General features: G+C 39.8%; 1 protein-coding gene across 1 annotated transcript; it reads left to right on the forward strand.

Moving 5' to 3' along the window:
* Nucleotides 1-21,813, forward strand: LOC306868455 (serine/threonine-protein kinase WNK1-like). Its single transcript, XM_079414630.1, has 24 exons — nt 1-723; nt 1,825-2,970; nt 7,978-8,150; nt 8,258-8,478; nt 9,889-10,046; nt 10,383-10,471; nt 12,204-12,423; nt 12,644-12,926; nt 13,022-13,146; nt 13,266-13,358; nt 13,481-13,579; nt 14,385-14,464; nt 14,554-14,704; nt 14,821-14,937; nt 15,164-15,271; nt 15,356-15,410; nt 15,497-15,637; nt 15,817-16,523; nt 17,463-17,564; nt 17,662-18,107; nt 18,184-18,377; nt 18,462-18,554; nt 18,644-18,834; nt 20,072-21,813. Exons 2-24 carry the CDS (start codon nt 2,263-2,265, stop codon nt 20,354-20,356), a joined length of 4,839 nt encoding a protein of 1,612 aa, XP_079270756.1. The 5' UTR covers nt 1-723; nt 1,825-2,262; the 3' UTR covers nt 20,357-21,813.
* Nucleotides 21,814-22,140: the final 327 nt, after the last annotated feature.

Genomic DNA, 22,140 nt, shown 5'->3' on the forward strand with positions numbered 1-22,140 from the left:
GGATAAAGACAAGCAGGGGGAGTGGACACAGTCCGGGGTATTGTTTATCACGAAACCGGTTTGTTCATGTAGCATGCATTTATGCGATGGTGAAAATGTTGGGAATCGATGGCATGCAGATTACGTAGCCTTGAACCCTGAGCGTGCAAATCGTCTACATCTGTTCGGGATCATTCGCTGTTAACAATAGAGCCACAAAGCGCTCGGTAACGCGCTGCACAGCACACAAAGCCAAGTTTCGTGTCGGCGTAAATGCATATAGTCTCGAAGCTTTACGAATATTGTTTTGCATCCTGTTGATGTAAATACTGCAACGTAAACTTGGACTGCATCGTTTGCACGCGCGACGTCATGCAGTAGATGAGTGTACAAGGAAGATGAATCGAGGTCAGTTGAAAGGGAATAACAAAGAGAACCTGCTCTGCAGTCTCGCGAGCAACCATTAGCGGAAGCGGCACGTTAGTGTTTGACATTCGAACTTTGTAGGATCGCGAGAGACGGTTCAGAGTGGAGGCACAGTAACCGACGTTTAGCCATTTTGTCAGACTTTTACTGGATAAAAATTGCGTTAAGCGAGAGACGTTGAGCTTTTCATTTGCTTCGAGCCGGATAAACGTTATTTTAAATACTGAGCACGCGCGTTTGGGGAATTACCGGTTAAACCTGGAGTTGGTTATTCACCGATAACCGAAGAAGATGTCGACGACGACACTTAACATTATGGTAAGTTTTTGTCTTAAATGTGGTGACAAAATGGTCAGCAGTGAAACTAAACGAAGTCGTGACTAATATTTATTTATTTACAAGTAGTTAACCTTGGTTCTAGCTCATTTATGGTTAACGACAGATATAAGTCATTTAAAGGGATAACGTTAGTTCATCTAAAAAATTAAAATTTTACTCATTCATTTACACGTTACTATGTCGTTTAAATCCCGTATTAATGAATCTCTTTGTGGAATACAAAATTAAGAAAGAAATTTCGAAATTTGCTTTTCCTTCTTTTCGATGATTGTGAATGGGGACGGAGTCTTTCAAGCTTAAAAATGACGTAGTCACCATAAAAGTATTATAAAACTAGTCCACATAACACTTGGGATATTTTCCAGTTCTTCTAGATTCTTATGATAAGTTTAAGAAACTGACAATGACTTTCCATGAAAAAAAAAATGGAAGCTTGACATCGCAAATCATTTCGTCTCACTGTATGAGGGAAAAGTCAATTCAGTATCTTACATTTTGTGTTTCTCGAAAGAAAAAGAAAAATTCTATTGTTTAAAATGTTTTTTGTTCCTCTTTATTATTTTAAACCATAGATTATTTTGTGTTCACACATGGCAAGGACCAATCTAATTTACTAATCCCTCAACATATGTTCACTGTCCTGAAGACAGATACTGTTTGTTCATGTCTTGAACAAGTAACTTCAAATTAAAAGCATAGATGTAACGTAAATTACTTTCGTTGTTTGTTTAAATAGGATTAGAATTATATAAATTATGAAGAGTTGCACAAATGTGCTATCTGAAAATTGTTTTGAATTTGACTTGAGGGTTAAATATGAAAAATCAGAGAGTTACTTCCTCCTACACTGTCTTTATCTAAAGTTTCAGTATGACTGGTCTATTTTTAAAATAATGAAAGTCACATCTTGTCATTTTAGTTAGTGAGAGTAAACCCTTATTAACCCCATTTGAATGGGTTAATATTTGCCTGGTTGTGGAAAAGCCATTGCCTCATGTACATGCAGCCATTTAAGTTGAGTGTAAATTTGTTAACTGTGACTAACCACCTTGGTTAAATTATATTTTGTCTTTCTTTCAGTGAATCAGACGCAACTGTTAAACTTTGTGCTCTGGCACGACCTCGGAGTTGAAAGTGATTATATTTATCAGCAGGCTACTGCCCTGCCCCCTCAGGAGACCCCCTATGTGGATTGAATACACCCAGCAGTTTTACACAGGATGGATGAGCTGGATATGAGGTCTCGTTTTTGTCATCATCATCAACAGCGTATTTTGATCTGTGCATGGATGCTGCGTTACTTTTATCATCAAGCACTTCCTGTGCTTCTCTCCAACACCTTAGTTTGCAAGAGTATTGACTTTATCTGAACTGCTGTTTTGAGAGGAGAGAGGTTGGCAAGTTTGTACTTGGTTTGAAACAACCTCTTCTCGTTATCACACATTTATACTGCTTTTTTTTTCATGCATGGATAGCATATAAGATTTGACCCGACTTCTCGCTCCACTCAGTGGAGAAATGTCAGAAAATTTCAACGACAATATGGTCAAGTTCCTTTCCCCCCCTTCGAAGAACATCAACGGCTCCAGCTCAGACACGCTGGTGGGCGAGCGTCTAGGTGTCGAGGTCCGCCGTCGCCACCACACCATGGAGCGAGAAATGCTGAAGGCGGAGCACCGTTTCTTCCGTCGCAGCGTCATCAATGACTCCAATGCTACGGCGCTGGAGCTACCCAGCAAGAACGCAATCCTAACCATCTCAACGGACTCCCACGCTCTTGTTTGTGAACCTCCTGCCTTGGAAACCAAAGCTGCTTCAGTGGCCACACAATCTGAAGGGTTGGTTGCACCAGAAAAGGAGGGTGACGGTGCCGAGACAGCCATAGAGTCAACGCCGGTGTTGATTGCGAATACCACACATCTTATCTCTGCAGAAGCACCATGTTTGGTTGCAGAGTTGAAGTCTGGAGATATTGCTGATGCAAAACGAGAGGATGAGAAAGAGGAGGATGAAGAAGGTAAAGGCAAGGCACGAGCTAAGGCAGAATTGCGGGATGCGAAGGCGGATCTGGAAGACAATGAGGAAGTTGAGACAAACGCAGTCGGGACGTCACCGGATGGCCGCTTCTTGAAGTTTGACATTGAGATTGGACGTGGCTCTTTTAAGACGGTCTACAACGGTCTGGATACTGAAACCACAGTGGAGGTGGCATGGTGCGAGTTGCAGGTACGTTTCTTGTATTTTTGTACCTTAAGTGGCTTTTTCAGTTACATTTTTCAGTCTTTGTTAATGCATTGGAGTCCAGGAACTAAGCCAACCAGTAACGCATTATAAACTTTTATTTGAAGCAAAAACTTATTTAAAAATTGGACCAATAGACAAAGGTACAAAACTATGTAATTGACGACTTCAATGAGGAAAAGGACTGCACAAATATTTTGACAGCATAGCAGAACTTGATTGCACCATTTGTGGTGCTTCATTCTACAGAGCCCTTTAAGGGACATGGTGATGGGAAAAATTCTGGGTGGGAAGAAAAAATATTTTTCAAATGTTTTGCGTTCTCTCGCAAAGATATTTGCGTTCTCTCACAAAACTTTTGCGTTCTCTCGCAAAGATATTTGCGTTCTCTTGCAAAACCAGTTGAGTTCAGACAAACTCTGTCACTGTTGTAAAACATTAAGCCACATTAAGCGTTTTAGAATATCCCAAAACCGTGCCTCGAACTAAGCACTGACTACATTTCTTTATACTTAAGTCCAAGTTCAAAATAAAACTCTATGAATCGCTCCATTGTGAACATACGGAGCTGGTATGAACCACTGCAAGCTTTAAAGTAAACATTCCGAACTCAACTGTTTTTTTGAGAGAACGCAATTATCTTTGCGAGGGAACGCAAAACATTTGAAAAATATTTTTTCCTCCCACCCCAATTTTTTTCACTCACCCCGAATTTTTACCACCACCATGTCCCTTAAAGGGCTCCGTACCATTCTCTACAGCATCATGGGTAATTTCATTTTTCACTTGTAAAATGAAAAGTTGAAATATTGCGAACAGATGACTTCAACAAAAGCATATATTGTCGTTTAAAAATCTCTGAACTAACAGTAATTCTGTGTTTAAAGGTTTAGGAGTTTAAATCAAATTTCCCTGTGGAGAAAATAAATGGAGTTTTTGATTCCGAAACCTGAGTGTTACGCTTTCTGGGTAGGATGTCACAGCTTTTGACAGCTAGGATAACAAAGTGCAACACTTGACGATGTTGGCACTCTTGATCTGTCCGCTGACGGTGGTAAATCACTATCTGATCTGCTCTTTTGGGAATGAAGTATACCGTCTCATTCTCTGAAACCTACAACCCTGTCTCGAGGCCTTTCCGGTATAGCACCTATAAATGACAGTCTTATGACTAGTCAGTTTGATTTTAACTTCAATGCCCCACCTACACCTTGTGTCATCAGCTTATATTGTTCGTGTTTAATTTTGCTGTATAATCTCTTTAGAAATAGGAAACACTTTTTTTTTTTTACTAGCCCTTTTGTCACACCTCTGAAGCGTTTAAATACACACCTCTGACACTTAACACATCTGGCATTTGGCCTGTGTTTTTATAGCTGTTGTCATCTTTGGCCGTAGCCCCAGCATTGTAGTATCATCCTTCAATAGAAAATCCTCATTTCCTAATTAGGTTATTCTAGACCACCAGGTGTGTATTGGAAGATCTGTGGCATATGCAGTAAATCATAGGTAGTGTTTATATAAGGTGTACTTTGAGACAGTCTAATTGCCATGGAAGCCTGTTTCCAAGCCAGAGTAAAAAAACAATAATAAATTGCAATTTTAGATTTTACACTTTTCTACATAGATTTTTGGAATTGCATTCATATCATGCAATTATGAATTAACACTACAGTTTTAAAGTTTAGGGTTGGTAAAATTTAAAATGTTTTTCAAAGAAATCTCACAAATTTGCTCACAAAGGCTGCATTTACAGTAATAGTACAGTAATATTTTGAAATATTATTACAGTTTGAAGTAACCGTTTGATAAAATGTAATTTAGTCCTGTGATGCGAAGTGAAATTTTCATCAGCTATTACTCCAGTCTTCAGTGTCACATAATCAGAAATCATTCTAATATGCTGAGTTTATGCTCAAGAAACTTTTTTATTATTATTATTAGTTTATAAGTTCAAAAGAACAGCATTTATTTGAAATAGAAATTCTGTCTGTCAATTTAAAAAATTCTCTTAATTATTCTATTTTTGATAATTAATGAACAGTGAGAAACATGGGCTTTTAAACATTTTGCACTCGTTCCACTTTTATTGGTTTATGATATGATAAAAGCATGAGTAATCTCTGTGAGGTGTGCTTGCATAGCAACAGCACCTCTGTTGGAAAATCACCAGCTCATATGTTTTGTGGCCCACTTCTAAGAAGTCTGTTTGCATACAGAGACCACCTCCTTTTTGCTTTCATTATGTAGAGGGAGTTTTTTTATGTACCGATGTGCCACATAGAGGTGCGATTTCAAAAGTGGGTCAAGTTCAACCACCAAAGCAATTGTAATCTCCTCTGTGAAGTATGGTGAGCTGGTTTGCCAAGGCTTGACTCTGCTACTGCTGCTCTCCACCCCCTGCTGCCTCTTCTTTTGTAGAGCGATGATGAGGCAGCACCACGTGAGCTGCAGTTCTGCTCATGGCCCTCAGGCGTAGCCAGCTCATACACTGAGCTGAAACAAGCCTCTCTCGTTCTCTCTAGCTTTCAGCCTCTCTTTACCTTACTTCTTTCACATTTCATGTCTATCTCTATTTCTGTCTCCCTGTCTTGTGTGATACAATGGTATGTTATAAGCTGCAAGTTCACACTGCTCCAGAAAAGGGAAGGGCCTACAGTATGAATCTCCCCCACAAGGCCATCTGTCTCCAGCGTCTTATGTTAAACTCGGGGATATTCCCCTCCCACATTTCTCTCCTTTGCTTTCTCACATGCTAAACAAATTTGAACAATATGTAGGTCACCGTAAAAAGAAAATGAAAATGGATCTCCGATGCTTCTCTTTTTTTTTTTACAGAAGTTCCCTCTCGATGTACCACATTAAATACTCTGGTTATACGGTTTAGCCAGATAACAGTCATCGTTGCGAGTGCATACCACTGACTTTCAAGCAACTGCTTGAGTTTCATTCCAGTTGTCCTGCATTTGCCTTTCACCCTGCATTTAATCCCTTTAACGGACCCCTGTAGAAGATTTCTTTTCTCAGTTGACTTGATTTGTACTGGGTACACTTGTGTATTTTTAAACCATTTTAAATTATTTAATTTGTTAATTATTTTTTCAAATAATTTTAATAAAAATTTATTAGATTTTTGCCTGCTAAAAGTTTAATTTTACTGTTAACATTTCTGGGCTTTGTGCTCCCATGAACTTCATGAGCTACAAGTGTTACAATTGCTTAAGTACAGCCATTCATTTACAGTAAATATATCTACAGTACCTTTCAAAAGTTTGGGATCAGTAAGGTTTTTGTCTTTTATTTAGCAAGAATGTTTCCACAACAAAAATTATGCAGTGCAACTGTTTTCAATGGATAATAATACGAATGAGAAGTTTCTTGAGCAGAAATTTGGCTTTACCATCACAGTATTGAATTACATTTTAAAATATATTAAAATAGAAATTGTAATAATATTTCACAATATTATTCTATTTTTGATCATATAAAGACAGCATTGATGAGCATAAAACATCTTTCAAAACATCTTACCAAACTCTTGATCGGTAGTCTATGACTTTAATTTTTTAATTCCTTTTATGTAACATAGTAATTTTAAATAGGAAATTAGGCCACACGGATCCTAACAAAAAACATTCACAAAGCATGTGACCTCCATGTGTTCACTGATTAACACTACTGACTGATAGATGAGCGTATGAATGTCCAAACTAACTCTGCGGCCCCTAATAAGCGGCATGACTGTTGCACTCTATCCCAACCTCCTAAACTACATTTGTCAAATTTAAATGCATTGTTAAACGTATTGCCAGGTAATTTGTGTTTGAGATCCTCTCACTAATCCTAATTCCTTATCTCCCGTCTGAAGTGGTATGTGCTCTCACACGTGAGGCGGATCCATGCCAGGAGCTTTTATACTCATACTAAAGTTCAGTCATACTAAACCCTCCTCTGGGGAAATGCTCCCACGCTTCACTGGTCTGGTCCCATAGGCCACAGAGTGCACCGCATAGTTGGAATAGTCAAAGAGGAAGGGAGAGAAAGTAGGTCTGTTGTAGGGTGGGGTGCAAAGCAGAGTCCCCCTTCCTCCAACCCACATCATTCAGCACTGAAACTGCTTTCTACAGAACTTCACTCCATTTTGGCATCGTGTTCATAGTGTTAATTGTACACACGTGAGCGATTAATAATGGAAGTTTTAACCCTAACTTAGGGTGAATGCCCATCCCTGCTTGGCTTGGCAAAGGCAAACTCGCGGCAAAATGTTTGTCATTCCAGAGATGGCAGCAGACCGCACCAAATGTAGGTCAACTAAGAATCGCCAGTTGAAATGAGTGCATTTTTTAACTGTAGTCAGACACAGACTGCAAAACGGTCTCACTGCTGGATTGGGCTTGAGCCAAGCACTTTGTAGTTTCATTGTAGATTATATTATTAGTGCTGCACTATCTACTTTGATTGCAAATGAGGTTTTTGCACGCAGCAGTATTTCCCCCTTGATGAAACCACAATTCAGCACACTTCTTTCTTTTTTTTGTCGTCATCAAAGAAGAGAGAGTGCACACAGAGATGCTGAAAGCAATGCTGGTATGAGGGTGTTTTGTAAGAAAGGTGACTATAAATCGAGTTAAAACACCTGCAGTTTTTATGTAGCATCTCCTTTTAAGTAATGAAGAAAAAAAACTTCTCTTATCAGGCGCTTTGACACTTATTTATAAGTTTCGAAGTTTTCTAAACAGGGCAAATTTAAAAAAAAAAAGGGGAAATTTCATGAGCAAAATCCAGCCATTTCAATAGGAATCTGGGATTTTCACGTAAGAGAGAAATATTTCCTCATGCATGGTTATTTACGCAAATTTGCCACTTTGACCAACAGAATGCTGCTTGTTTTGAAAATGATTTCTGTGTGAGCTTTGGTTCTTTTTTTGCTGATGAAATTTTGCAAATGTGACCATACCTTTATGCTTACAAATATATGAAATTCTCTTTCAGGATCGCAAGTTGTCCAAGTCAGAGCGGCAGCGTTTTAAAGAGGAAGCTGGAATGCTGAAGGGTCTTCAGCATCCCAACATAGTACGCTTCTACGACTCCTGGGAGTCATCCTTGAAAGGGAGGAAGTGTATTGTCCTGGTGACTGAACTCATGACATCTGGGACACTTAAGACGTAAGTGCTCTTATTTGTTCCTGTCAGTTTTTTTTTTTTTTTTTTTTAAGCTGTCTTCGTCATCGAGGCCACCTGCTATGATTGACTTGTTTTCTGTGCCCTTGTAGGTATCTAAAACGGTTTAAGGAGATGAAGATCAAAGTCCTGCGCAGCTGGTGCCGGCAGATTCTGAAGGGGCTGCACTTCCTTCATACCAGGTCGCCTCCCATCATCCACCGGGACCTCAAGTGTGACAACATCTTCATCACCGGACCTACCGGATCTGTCAAGATTGGAGACTTGGGCCTGGCTACCCTCAAGAGGGCCTCCTTTGCCAAGAGCGTCATAGGTACGGCTAAGTATTTGCAACTGCGTTACCGCCTCCACATCGAAATCCATTCGAATTGTCCGACTCAGATTTGTGGTTGGGGGGAAAGGCAAATCCTTCATTCCGTGTCTTTTTCAAGTTTCTTTTCTTCTTCTGCTTCTTTTTCAAAGCGTGTTTTAATGACAGTGGTGAGAAAGCAGACCACAGCGTTTCCCTGAGCGCTCGAACCGCAGCAAACCAGGGCTCCCGCTTTATGGAAGATGTCTCTTGACACCTTCCTTTAGTTCAAACATAGTTTTTATCTTTTCTTCTGCCACAGTTTCAGGTACCCACAGACAGAGTAAGTAGTTGTGGAGCGGTTGTAGGTATTTTGTGACTCGTCTGCAGGGAAACCTGATCTGATCATGGGATAACACTAGAGCTGAGCCCTGGGCTGGCAGGTACCGTGAGTGATCTTTTGCTCTGGTTCGGAAATTTGTGGTCTGTTTCTTCAGTCAACCATGATTTAATGATGATGATGCTAATGAATCTGTTCATTTTTTCCCCCCACAAGGAAATGCTTGTTTTCTTTCAGTGTGTCAGTGTCTGGAGCTCAAAGCCTTAAACTCTCTGCTCATCTCCCTCATACTTTTAGCTTTAAGATCTTTGTGTTGTTTTTTTGTTTTGTTTTGGAAGCCTTAGGCTCTAATTTCAGGTCTCCCCTTATTCTACTTTAAGGATTATTTAGTGTACTGCAGTACAGACAGTAAGTACGCAGAAATGAGCCTGGTAAGTCCACTAGTATTACGTGACGCATATCAGTCTGAATCATTGTCAATATGGGAAGTTTGTCCGTGTGAGACCTGTCAATGTGTAACTTAGTTACTAGTTCTCCTGGTGCACAGAACATCACTTTTCAGCAAGCTATGGAGTGTAACATGTTTGAATTGCTCAACCTTTTCTTTTCGCAGGTTGACTTTTTGAAAGGTTTGTTTTCCATAGCTAGTGTTTCGGTTTGGTCTTGTGATAAAAGCATCGGGCCATCTGACCACAGACTTGTTTTAAACTTGCTATTTGGGCTAACAACAACAACATACGTTGATTTCTTAAATTTATTCTGTATTGTTTAAAGTCATGCGGTCAGTCCAGGCCTTCGAGTGAGTGCTGTGCACTAGTTTGGTTTTTCTCATACACAGTTCGGCCCTTGAAGGTCTTACATGGAGAAACTTGGGCTTCTTATCATTGCAGTCTAACTGAGGGCAGTTTCCCCTTCCTCTTTTTTTTTATTTTTTATTTTTTACTTTCTATCCCCTTTTTGCTCTCCTTCCCTCTACCTCTCTCTTTTCTCGCAGGTTGTTCCCGAGCTGTCTTCAGCAACAGCATCATCTTCCTCTTCACTGAGAGGGTGTAATAGGCTACTGAGAGAGTTCTGAACCATTCTTTTAATTTAAGGTACCCCTGAGTTCATGGCGCCTGAGATGTATGAGGAGAAGTATGACGAATCGGTGGATGTGTATGCCTTTGGAATGTGTATGCTGGAGATGGCTACTTCTGAGTATCCGTACTCCGAGTGTCAAAATGCAGCTCAGATCTATCGCAGAGTCACCAGCGTAAGTCCACACTTCACCGGCGGAGGAGAGTGTCCCTGCACACTCATCCTCCCCTTGTTTGCTGCACTATTTTAGTCTTTTTACCCCTTTTTTGCCCTCTGTGGGGGTGTTTCCTTTCTGCTTTTTTCTCACACAGTGGTAAGTTGGTTTTTTAACTCTACCAGTAAATGCTGAAGCCTCTCACAAAACCAGTACTGACATGACATAACCTAATGGTATCAGACAGATTCAGGCTTAATTCAAAATTTAGTATTTTTGAGAAAATCCGGCCCCAAGTTAAAGCCATCTCCGCTTTCTATGCCAGTGATTTGATTGTTTCCTGTGCTGTGTTTACAGGGGGTGAAGCCTGGCAGTTTTGACAAAGTGGCTATTCCTGAAGTGAAGGAGATCATTGAGGGTTGCATACGTCAGAATAAAGACGAGAGGTGGGCTGACATTTACAGAGAATGAGTTCAGTTGTCGTATTGTCATAAGGTCTAGTTTTCACAACCTGTTTTTCTTTCTTGTCCACTGGAAATTTGTGGTAAGGTATTTTCAGTGTTTCATTGGTTACATCACAGTACAATATTGAACAGGCTATACTTGCAGCCTCATTTTCATTTGTGTCATATGAAATACAGTGTCTGATTTACTAAGATCTATGTTATTGCCACACAAATAATCCAGTTTTATCTCATGTAAGGTCATAAAATATCTGCAGTGTCTTCTACATGCATGTTCTTAACCTGGCTTAAGCCAGCAATGCATGTGGTTATGTGTTTACATCAGAATGAGTTTGAACAAGTTCCCACTGACATTTTGGATGCTTTATTTAACATTTAACATGAAATACTCCCGAGTCAGATAAACAAATGATTGTTTTGATGTCACTACTCGGGAATAAACTGATTTTTCAAAACATTGGCATATTATCGGTTTGTATGTAAACCAGTAAAACATACTCACACTGTGTCCTAACTACATGCGACGTGACAAGATTCCAGCGGCAAGCAATTTGGGTGTCCACACTTGATGTGATGAGACAGAAACAATCAAATATCACAGACAATCAGAAGCGTGTGTGGGTGTACTCTCTCTGGAAGAGCTCTGCACTCACAACGAAATGGGATCATTTTATAATCGAATTCATAAATATTAAACCTTTTTAACATTTATAAAATGTGCATACAGAGTGACTGATACCATTTTTATGGAATACTGTTGTTGGTTCGCAGTGAGTGCACAGTTTTAACGTACATCTTTGCTTTTATTTTCAAGATTTGAATCTGTTGTTGCTTTCAATATGGCTATAAATGCCACTCAATATGACATTCAAACTCACATTAGACACATTTAACTTTGAATAAAGCATACAATCAGTACCTGAGACTATCACTGTCAAATAGTTTGTATGTTCCAGCTGCGACGTCGTGGAAATAGAAACCGTTTCTAAAATAGACATTTTGCGTGTTGCCGTCGCGGCTAGTTTGGACAAAAACTCAGATTAACATGGAAAAAATAGCCTTTGTCGTGGCATCGCGTCGCATGTAGTTAGAACACGGCATATTGTTAGAGTTTTTACATTTGGGAATTAATACTTGCAATAATACTTCACGTTGCAGAGTAAAAACACAGCACTTTTGTGCATTGCTTGCAGTTTCAGAGCAGTTCGCCATCAAAGAGTACTGCACATTTATTCTGAACAGTTGACTGTTAATGGATAATAACAGTGTTTACTTTATGGTGTTTATATTACAATGTTCTAGATGATATAAGAGTGCTCATTATATTTTCATATTTAATGACCTGCTGGAAGTAGTAAAGCTTAGACATTTCAAAATACAAAACCTGGTGTATTTCGTGCTTGTTTATAATTAAAAGTCCTGCTTTAGGCATACAATTCTATATCTGCTTATTATTGGTATTTTGATTTGATTACTCTGTTGTCATTTCACAATAAGCTGTATGGCATTTAATTGAAAGTAAACTCTTGTGGCTTTGCTTTGGGTTGCCCCATCACAGGAAGGAAAGGCTTATTTATTATATTTAACACATTCAGTACATAGATTTACAAGATGGGCACAATATTCTGTTTATTTCCTGTCTTTATTGATATGTTGTTATTCATTATTGGTACAGGTCTTAAATTAAATTAAAAAATATATATATTTTTTTTAGGTATTGCATCAAGGACCTCCTAAGTCATGCATTTTTCCAGGAGGAGACTGGGGTTCGTGTAGAGCTGGCTGAGGAGGATGATGGAGAGCTAGTGTCCATAAAGTTGTTGCTGCGCATTGAGGATGTAAAGAAACTGAAAGGGAAATACAAAGAGAATGAAGCCATTGAATTTTCCTTTGACTTGAATAAAGATGTCCCAGATGACGTTGCCCAAGAAATGGTAAAGATACTGGGATTTCTGTTCTGTTAACCAACTACAGATTAAAATCGGTTGATGTTTTGAATCTGTAATTGGTTAATTTTTTGGCCTTGCATGTAATTATCCATATAAAGTTTTTCAGTGCATAAAAAAACCCTGAAAGTCTGCAGAATTCCCCCTGGCCTCCTTGTAATATTGACCTGTTATTGTCATCAATTCTGAGTAATCTTTTTCTTTCAAGGTCGATTCAGGCTATGTTTGTGAGGGTGACCACAAGACCATTGCAAAGGCCATAAAGGACAGAGTGTCCCTGATCTCCCGTAAGAGAGAGCAGAGAAAACTTGTGAGAGAGGAACAAGAAAAGAGGAAGATGGTTCAGGAGAATGACTCCTCACAGCTTGGACTGCATACCGACACCACAGCCAAGCCCCCTGTTCCCACTCTGGCCTCGGCCATTATGGAGTCTGAAGAACATGAAGCAGACCAGCACCAGCAACTGCAGCAGCCTGAGGCCTCTGCTTCCAGTTAGTGTTCAAAAATGAGTCGTTTTGCTTTAATAAGATAAAAAAAAGTGAAATGTGATTGTATGGGAAAACGCTCTGAAAGTCTTGTCTCACAGCTGTAGGTTTTGTGGACTCTCAAGGTTCAGCGTCTGTCCCTGAGACTCACCCTGCCCAGCCAGGCACATCTTTCAGCACCGTACAGCCTGATTCACAGCACACCATGACCCATCCACAAAGCATGGTGAGTCATTTCCTTTGTGTTTTGTTACCTGTCCTGGTTTTCAGAACTAGTCATGTTAATCTGAAGAAAAAAAAAACTTGTTTCTTTGCTTTCTCCACTAAATTGCTTCTCCTCAACAGTCACAGCACCCAACCCAGGCCCCTATGCAGCAGCCGAGCAGTACTTTGACCCCGGGTCCCACTGCCCAGACTACAACTGTAGCCACACCCCAGGTACACTTCATGTGATCCATAACATGAAGACAAAAGCATGTTGCTCTATATATATCTGTTGTCTGTTAAACATACACCAGAGTTAAAACATAAACGAGAGTATACATGTACTCTCCTCCTAGGCCACTCTGCCCTCTGCTGTTCAACCTACCGTCCCCTTGCAGTACCATCAGCCACCTCAAGATGGCAGCGCTCCCCCTCTGGGCCCTCAAATCTTACAGGTACAGTATGAAAGGTGCCCTCTGGTGGCTGATCTTACATCTTCCATTGGCCTGCACGTTGCTTAATGAATGTTGTGTGTGCTTGCTTTGCACACAACATCCAACTTCTTGGCAGGTCATACATTAATGCTACTGTTCTTTGCTTCTCCATCCTTTTCTTGCATGCTGGCTGCTCTTACATGCTTGTCAGATATGGGCATGTCAACTCAGCCCTCCTGTTTTCTCACCACCTCCAAATGTTGAACAGCTCTATTTTCTATATCAGGCCTGTCAGGTACTAGTCGTGCCTAACACTGTGGTGTGTGAATTAGCAGTTCGTCAGTGTGGGTTTTTAGTGCTGATAATATCTATAGTGCCAGTGACTGAAATAATGCTTTTACATATGTGTATTCAAAAATCTAGTTTTGTTTTATAGTTTTCACACAATGTTTTCTGAATGTATTTATAATGCCAAATAAAAATAATAATTGATAAGTGTGTTTGTAGATGCTTAGTTTTCAGTCAATTTTGAGTAAATGTTGTGGAAAAATGTTCTTTTAATGTCAGTAATTTAGTGTACTCTACTATGACTGTATTTTATATCATTAAAAATACAGTAAAATCCGAATAATTATTACAATTTAAAATAACTCTTTTTCTTTTTGATTATTTTTTAAATGTATTTCGTGTGTTGTTCCTGTGAAGGCAAAGCTGCATTTTCAGCTTCAGATTGCATCCACATTGCATCAGTATAAAACAATGCCGTGTTGATTGTGATTTGGAGTTGAGTGGCGTTCTAAAATTCTAAATCAATTCTCTATTACAGGCACCATTGACCGTGTCCCAACCGCAGCCAGTAGAGCAGTCACCACCTCAAACATCTCTGGTTCCAGCCTCCACAGAAAGGTAAAACAGCTTTTATTAAATTTCATGTTTATTAACATTGACATTCCAGTAGAGAGTAGTTTAACTACTGATGTTTTTGTTGCCCTCAGTGGTCACTCCGATGCTGCTTCTGGTCTGAGCGATGGGAACGAGGGCAGGTATGAGGGGCGCTCTACGAAACGACCCCAGAGCCGTTCCGTACGCAGCCGCTCACGCCACGAAAAGATGGCAAAGGCCAAGCTCAAGCTCAATGTATTGAATGTAAGTTGTGCTAAAATCTAAATTTTGTTTTTAATAATGGCATCACATTACATTTTGGTGTATAGTGTACTATACTGTTATTCAGTGTGGGATTATTGATCGGTTTGTTTTTGTAGATTTCTAACATTGGGGACAGAGTTGCTGAATGTCAGCTGGAAACCCATAACAGGAAAATGGTCACATTCAAGTTTGATTTGGATGGAGATAATCCTGTAGAAATTGCTGAAATTATGGTACACCTTTCTCTTACTTTCACCTGTTTTCAGTGGACTGATTGCCAGAGACCTCTTCATTTGAAATTACAATGATATTTATTACAATATGTATTGGTTTTTTGTTAGTTTGTTTTTTGCATTTAGCATTTTTTGCATTAACATTTTGGCTCAGTATCCAGGATGTTTTTCTTTTAAATGTTTAATTATTTGATTGTAACTTCTGTGTGTGTAACTTTGTTTCAAGATCGAAAGTGATTTTATCTTGGAGAGCGAGCGGGAATCCTTCATAGAGCAGGTTCGAGATGTCATTCAGATGGCAGATCAGAAAGGAAAATCTCAGAAAAATAGCAAGGTATGTTTGATGATTTTTCAGACCATAAGAACAAATGTGAGAAATTATTTGAAGACTACAAATTAAATTTTCCCGTTACTTCAGGTGAGCAGTAATTTGGGCCAGCAAGTTCCTGAAATTTCAACATCCAGTGTGCCTGGTAAGTGTACTTTGTGGTGATGTTCTTACATTTTATTCGCCCCTATCTTGCAACCTGTCTCATTTGACATATTTCACATTTGACAGGTGTGCCACCTAGTGTAGCAGCACAGGTTGTACATTCAGCAGGCCGGCGCTTCATAGTTAGCCCAGTGCCTGAAACAAGACTTTGCGAGCCATTTTTTGGACCTCTTTCTGCAAACACATCATTTGAAGACTCCACACCAGGTATTATTTACACAATTACACAATTCCTCAATAAAAATGCTTAAACATGTATATCAAGTATTTATGATATTATGTTGTTTAATGTTTCATTTGTATCTGCCATGTAATAGCTGATATGACGACAAATTTAAATACAGCCAACCAACATTAAGAATGATTCCATGTATTCTCACTTCCAGCATCTGATCCCACATCAGCCAGCAGTGTTCAGCAGGACCAAGCTAGCTTTGCACCTGGCTCAACCCAGATTTCTGTGGTACCACCCACACCTGGAGGTCATGCCCCAGAGACTTCTCAATACCAGAGCCCTGTCCCAGCAGCCACTGCAAATCTGACAGCAGTAACCACTCCTACACCATCTACCACGCAGCAAACCAGAACAGGGAGGACGTCTCCTTCTCCAGCCCCAACTGAATCACCAGCTCCACGTCGGCTGTCACTTCCCGCCCCTTCCCAGATTCCTCAAAATGTTGTGGCTGAAAGCAATGACTTGGATCAAGCTCAAGCCGGCATCCAGCAGGTACAAGTCGGCCCCTCCTCTGTCCCTGTGACGCAACCATCTGCGACAGGAGATAGTGAGAGTGATGTACAGGGGAAGCCGCCTGGAATTGAAGACATCCATGCTTTAGATCAGAAGCTGCGTTCCCTTTTCAAGGACTCCTCCCAGAGCTCCTCCAACCAACCTGATGGATCTGGAGAGATGTCTACATCCTCTCCACCCAACACTATCAGCACTAACACTCCTGGCTTTATCTCCGGTGCGACGCCTTCCAGTTTGTCTCTCAGTTCCAGTGGGAACTTTGCACCTGGTGCTTTTGCCTCTATTGTGACACCAACAAGCTATGCCCAGACACCATCTGCAGATCCATCCCCACAAAGGCCACAGGTGGGGGAAGTTACTAACTTGCTGATTCAATGTATATGTTGGAATTTGGATGACATAATGCTTAATTATTTTTGGTCTAAATTAATACGTTTATTTAAATTGAATTTAATATTAAAATATTATATATTTTAAATTAAATAAAATATTAAAGGAAAATTATAAATGCTGTCTTGGCACTTAACTGGAATAAAATTAAGTTTAATTACAATAGCTAAAACTGAAATAAAAATAAATCCACATAGAAATATAATAAAATGACAATGGCACATAATAAAATTACTAAAACCTATACTAAACCTAAAATACAATTAAAAAAATATTTAAAAAAACCTGATATAAATATATAAATGTACTACAATAGTGTGTATATAGTACTAACATTACACTGATTCATACATGACTTCAGTGCGCCTCTTGCTGTCTTCTAATTTTTAATAAAAATTATAATTGTTGTAAACCAAACTGCTTATGAATATTTTTTTAAAAAGACGTGGCGCAACCAGCATGCAAGGGAAAAATTTATATCTGCAGACTCTCATGACAGCAAGTCAAGTGTTAAAATATTACATAATTTAACTTTTTTTTATGACAGGTTGAATGTCATGTAGTGAGAATAAATTAATAAAATAAAAAATTACGACGTGTATATATTCGCATGTATTCAAAATCCATTGTAACTCAAAAAAAGGAAAATGCATTGTAACTTTACTTGCTGATTATACTACGACATTTTTTAGTGTCATTAAATGTAAACGTCTCTTAGAAATGCTATAAAAGTGTTTCAAAAACAAAACTTTTGAATACAAAAGTAAATTTTTCAAATCTTGGCACATGTATTTTTAACTAGATTTTTAATTCCTTTTCTTTACTGTAGAGTCTTATTTGGCATTGACCTTTTAAAATGGTACATTGTATTTTACACTCATATTACTTTTACAGACCTCAGTGTTTGTAACTCAATCAGATGGACAGACCAGCGCTGAGGAGAAAGAGCCAGCAACATCACCAACTGAGAAAGCTTTCAAACTTGGCCGATTTCAGGTAGCTTTATATACTTCTGAGTGTGCATTAGGCCTCAGATTTTATGCCTGAAAGATTTGTACAACAAGTTCATGTACATCCTTGTTCTCCATTTCAGGTTTCTGTGGCCAGTGATCAAGACCCAGGCACTGCTCAAGATCCAGCAATCATAGTCTCATCTTCCTCCAACACCCCATCTTCAACAACAACAACATCATCATCGCCATCCTCTTCCTCATCACCATCATCTCTCTCTAGCCCTGAAAATACTGTTCATAAATCTCAGACCCCTCCCAGGGTCAACCCTGAACCCGTCCCATCTACCACTACAGTTGGCTGCTTTCAGATGACCTCCAGCACTGACATCAAAGTGGGCCGCTTCTCAGTGACTGCAGCAGAAGGAAAGAGCTCCTACATAAGCTCTGCTGAGGGATCAGACTCCGCTAAAGAGTCTAAAATGACCCCTTCCAGCGTGTCCATCACCAATCACTACCTCAGTAGTGAAAACGATTCGGAACCAGAAGATGAGGGGTTTAAACGAGAGATGAACAAGCTCAGGGAGAGGTACTTGTGTTTTCTGTGATTCATGGTAACTGTGTGTCTTGTGATCACCCATTGAACTTTTTTTTTTTTTTTGCAGACATATGGGTGAGATCCAGGCATTACAGAATAAACAGAAGGAGGAAATCGAGGAACTCTATACACATCTGGGCAAAATGCCACCCTCTGTGGTGATCCCTCCCACCATGGCCATCGCAGCAGGAAGAAGGAGACCCACTAAGGGCAAGGGGACCAGGTCAAGAAGTGGTAGCGGTACTGGCTCTTTTCAACAAGGTATCAGAGCTTAGTGATTTACATCCAACTGTAACATAAGCTTGTGAACAATTGGCATGAAAAATGTTGTTTATTTTTGTCTAGGGAACAAACAAGCTGTACAGAGTGGAAGTTCAGTCAGTCAGCCAGCCACTGGAAAGACTGAAGGCATACCAGGCTCAAACGTTCATGTGCAAGGCAGGACTTTCACCATTTTATTTAGAGAATTTTTTTTCTTCTCAATGCTCACGTTTTTCTAATCTGTGAATATTAATTGTGGCATACAGGTACCACAAGTCCAGTGAGAGAAGAGAACGGACAGAGCCATGACCAGGACCAAGTACCTGCTGCTAATCTGCCACATAAGGGCACATTCACAGCTGACCTCCATCAACTAGTTGATAACTGGGCCAGGGATGCCAAGAACAAGATGCCACAGGTCAAGAAAGGCTCCAAAAAAAATGTGCAAACCCATCATGTACGTTAACTCTTACCATGCCAGAAAAACTTCCATTTAGAAGTAGACTGTCAGAGAATGCGAGATAGCAAGACTGCAGTTGCCTTAAAATAAAATATATTTTAGATTTAAATAATACATTTAAAAAAACATCCAAGATTGCAGACAGTAGATGTTTCCATCACCCTGTTTTAATGCGCATTTTGAAGTACTGCATCAGAAACGAGAGATGAAAATGCCAAATTTCGTAATGGGAGATGGAAACGCATTTGCCGAATAAATTCCTCCATGTGCATCAAAATTGCACTTTGCGGAATGGAATGGCATAACCTGACTAACCAGCAGACCGATCTTGTTGCACAGCATCTAAAACGTTGTTATGGTCTATCTGCTAAGTCTTTCTGTATTATTGCCTCCCAGAACTGTCTTATACGAATGTGTTCCTGAACAGCAGGCATCCACGGAAACAATGACTGCATTCATTGTGCTTCGTCTACTCGCTCTGAGGCGCAAGTCTTTTCTTCTTCCACTTTTCTTTGTGATATTTAGTGCCAGTTTATCAGGAAGTGACGATTTTGTCCGATGAAAACAGTGCTTATTCAGAAATGTTTCATGCGACAATTTTCCACACAAGTTAAATTGGCAACTAAAGATGGAATCCTGGCTAATGTAGTTTTAGAAACTTATTTTATACCAATTTGAGTGTGTTGAGCATTTTTAAGCTTATTAAAGTCTAACGCGGTTATCTTAGCAACATGCTGTCGTCACACTTTATTGAAATCATCTGAGAGTCAAATCTCGGCAGGTTTTGGTACGGAGCTTTAGTCTTTGACATAAATCATAATTTTTGTAAATGCTTATTATGATTTGTATTGTGAATTATTCATGAATGTTTAGCTAAAGAAAAAAAAGAAATCGGTATTAAAAACTTGTTCTGGTGACCTGTGCCAGCCTTCTACAATCATTCGGTTTGTTTGAACCCTGCCTCTCCACGATCGACTTCAAGCTCGCATTCATTTAAGTCCAATGAATTAAACTAAGTCTCTGCCCTATACTATGCACTCAGATGTGTGAAAGTACAGAAAAAAAGATCTGTTGCAATTTCTGTTTCATTGCAACTTTAATAGCAGGCCTGCACAATGATATACAAAGTAGATCAGTGCATTATAGTGTTATTCAGCATGGTTATAACATTATATCGACCAATCAAGATTTATTCATATTAGTACTAATCAAAGCCAACTGTCTTCTTCCTCAGATGCAACGTAAATACTCTGCACCAGGTCAGCTTTGTTCCATGGGTGGTCACATGCCAGCCACCGTCAACCCTACGGCCGGGCGGAAGGGTTCACTGTGTGTGCCCAATCAGCAGTTTGGCTACACCTGCCCTACCTACAGCATGCCCCAGTGGGCTCAGACAAGCCCGCTGCCATCCACCGCTCCCCCCGCAGGGCTACAGCAGGGCTTCCTCATACCCTCAGGAGCTCACCAGTCTGGAAACAGCTGTGGGTCAACAAATCTACGCACCACTCAGGCGAGCTGAAACAGCTGGGTTGGTTCAAGAAAGGGAAAAGATGTGACTCGTGGGATTGAGATTATCGGACCTAGTCCTTTACATGGACGTGTTTTATCCGACAGTTTACATTGGAAAGACTTTCAGGTCCATATAATATAACTCGGGTTATTTGAATCTGCTATTTAAAGACTGATAGATGAATGTGTACATTTGATAAAGAGGCATCAGACATTAAACATCAGATATATAGCCTTATAGTACGGATACCGTCCTTATTGTAATAGTCAGGCAGTGAAATACAGTGATGGATTTGCAGTTTACCTACTGAAGAGTTAGTGAATGGATGGAAAGAGAAGACTACACCACCAACACAAGCCTGAACGAGTGTATCCTACATACAAGTCTAGATTGTTGGTAGACTGATAAAGAAGGTAGGAAGGAAGGAATGTTAGGAGTAACGGCATTTTATAGACAAGTATTGGGAGCCTTCTGTCCTAATTTGCTTAAGTTGGGCTTTGAAATGAAAGGAAGAGGATGTGCAATTGAGGGAAGTTTAAGCAGTGTTTTATAGCTCTTCGTACTTGCACGTATTTCATAGCATTGTTAATTCGTGACTTTTTTTTTTAAATATCATTTATGATGAGCTTACAATAATACAGTGTATCTTATATAGGCAGTCACCACTACCCAAACCATTGTTTGTAAGTGGATAGAAGGCTTAATTTGGATGAGGGTGAGCATCCTGTATGAAAGCACATTTCTTTGTCCAGTCACATGTTGCTTTCGATTTGAATTAAGCTAGCCTTAAACCACAGGATTATGTCTTCCCCTCTTTAAAATGTCACACAACCATCAAAGCCCTTGCTGTAGTAAATGAAATGCTTGATCTTTGTGGTGAAAAGATTTAATACGGTGCATTTGACTGCAGCAACATAGAAGTACAGTATTAAACTACAGCACCTTATTACCAGTTTGTTAAACCACTCCCCCAAACCATTTTTTCTATACCACAAATTGAGTGCCAATCGTTTGCGGAAGTGACGTCCCGTCACCTCTAAAATGATCCGCTTGACTTCTCTAGAGAAGGTAAATGTTACTGCAATGCAGAAAACAAGGCGTTTAAAGGTTTAACCGAGCAGGGAGGTTTTATTTGTTACTTTTGATACTTGAGTGCACAGATTTGAATCTTTTGTAATTGACCAAAACCGCATTTAGACAGTTAAAACGCCACTAATCACAGTCACACGATCCCGGCACATAACTGCAATTCTGAAAACTGCATGGTTTCACAATCCACAACTCACGTGTTCCCATAGAAAACGGCATTAAATGTGTGGGGTCAAAAATTGCTGCTGATATTTTCTTTCAAAAAGTTTCCATCCAGGGTCCTTTTGGCGATTATCTATGGTTTTGTGTTTAAAAAAAAAGTGTATATATATTCAAATGCATAATAAAATTTTGGGGACTTTTTTCTCCTCCCATCACATTGTGCTTCTTCTTACAAGGTGTTTTCTAGAATTTTACCCACAGCTTTCCACATCACCTACTACAGGGGTTAATAAGGACTGCTCGATGGCCCGGGGTCAGCGTGAAAGACGGTCGGGACAGTAGACGGATTTGTCACTTGCCCGATCGGGCCACTTCAGCGTCGTCGCGAAATTCTATCATTTGCATGGGTTAATTAAAGCGTTGTTAATTTCAAAATTCAAGGGATTAAAAAAGCAGTTCTGCGTGAAAGAGAACTCCACTCAGTAGTACTCGCTCGCGGTGCTCTGTGTGAACTGCGCGCGCACGGCCGCTGGGTTTCGCGC

This window comes from Barbus barbus, assembly GCF_936440315.1.
Source record: "Barbus barbus genome assembly, chromosome: 50".
Taxonomy (NCBI): domain Eukaryota; kingdom Metazoa; phylum Chordata; class Actinopteri; order Cypriniformes; family Cyprinidae; genus Barbus; species Barbus barbus.

Coding starts and splice junctions, on each gene's coding strand:
- LOC306868455 (XM_079414630.1), top strand. CDS start 2,263: ATGTCAGAAAATTTCAACGACAATATGGTCAAGTTCCTTTCCCCCCCT. Junction 10,047..10,382: donor TCTATCGCAGAGTCACCAGC/GTAAGTCCACAC, acceptor CTGTGTTTACAG/GGGGTGAAGCCTGGCAGTTT. Junction 13,580..14,384: donor TGGGCCCTCAAATCTTACAG/GTACAGTATGAA, acceptor TCTCTATTACAG/GCACCATTGACCGTGTCCCA.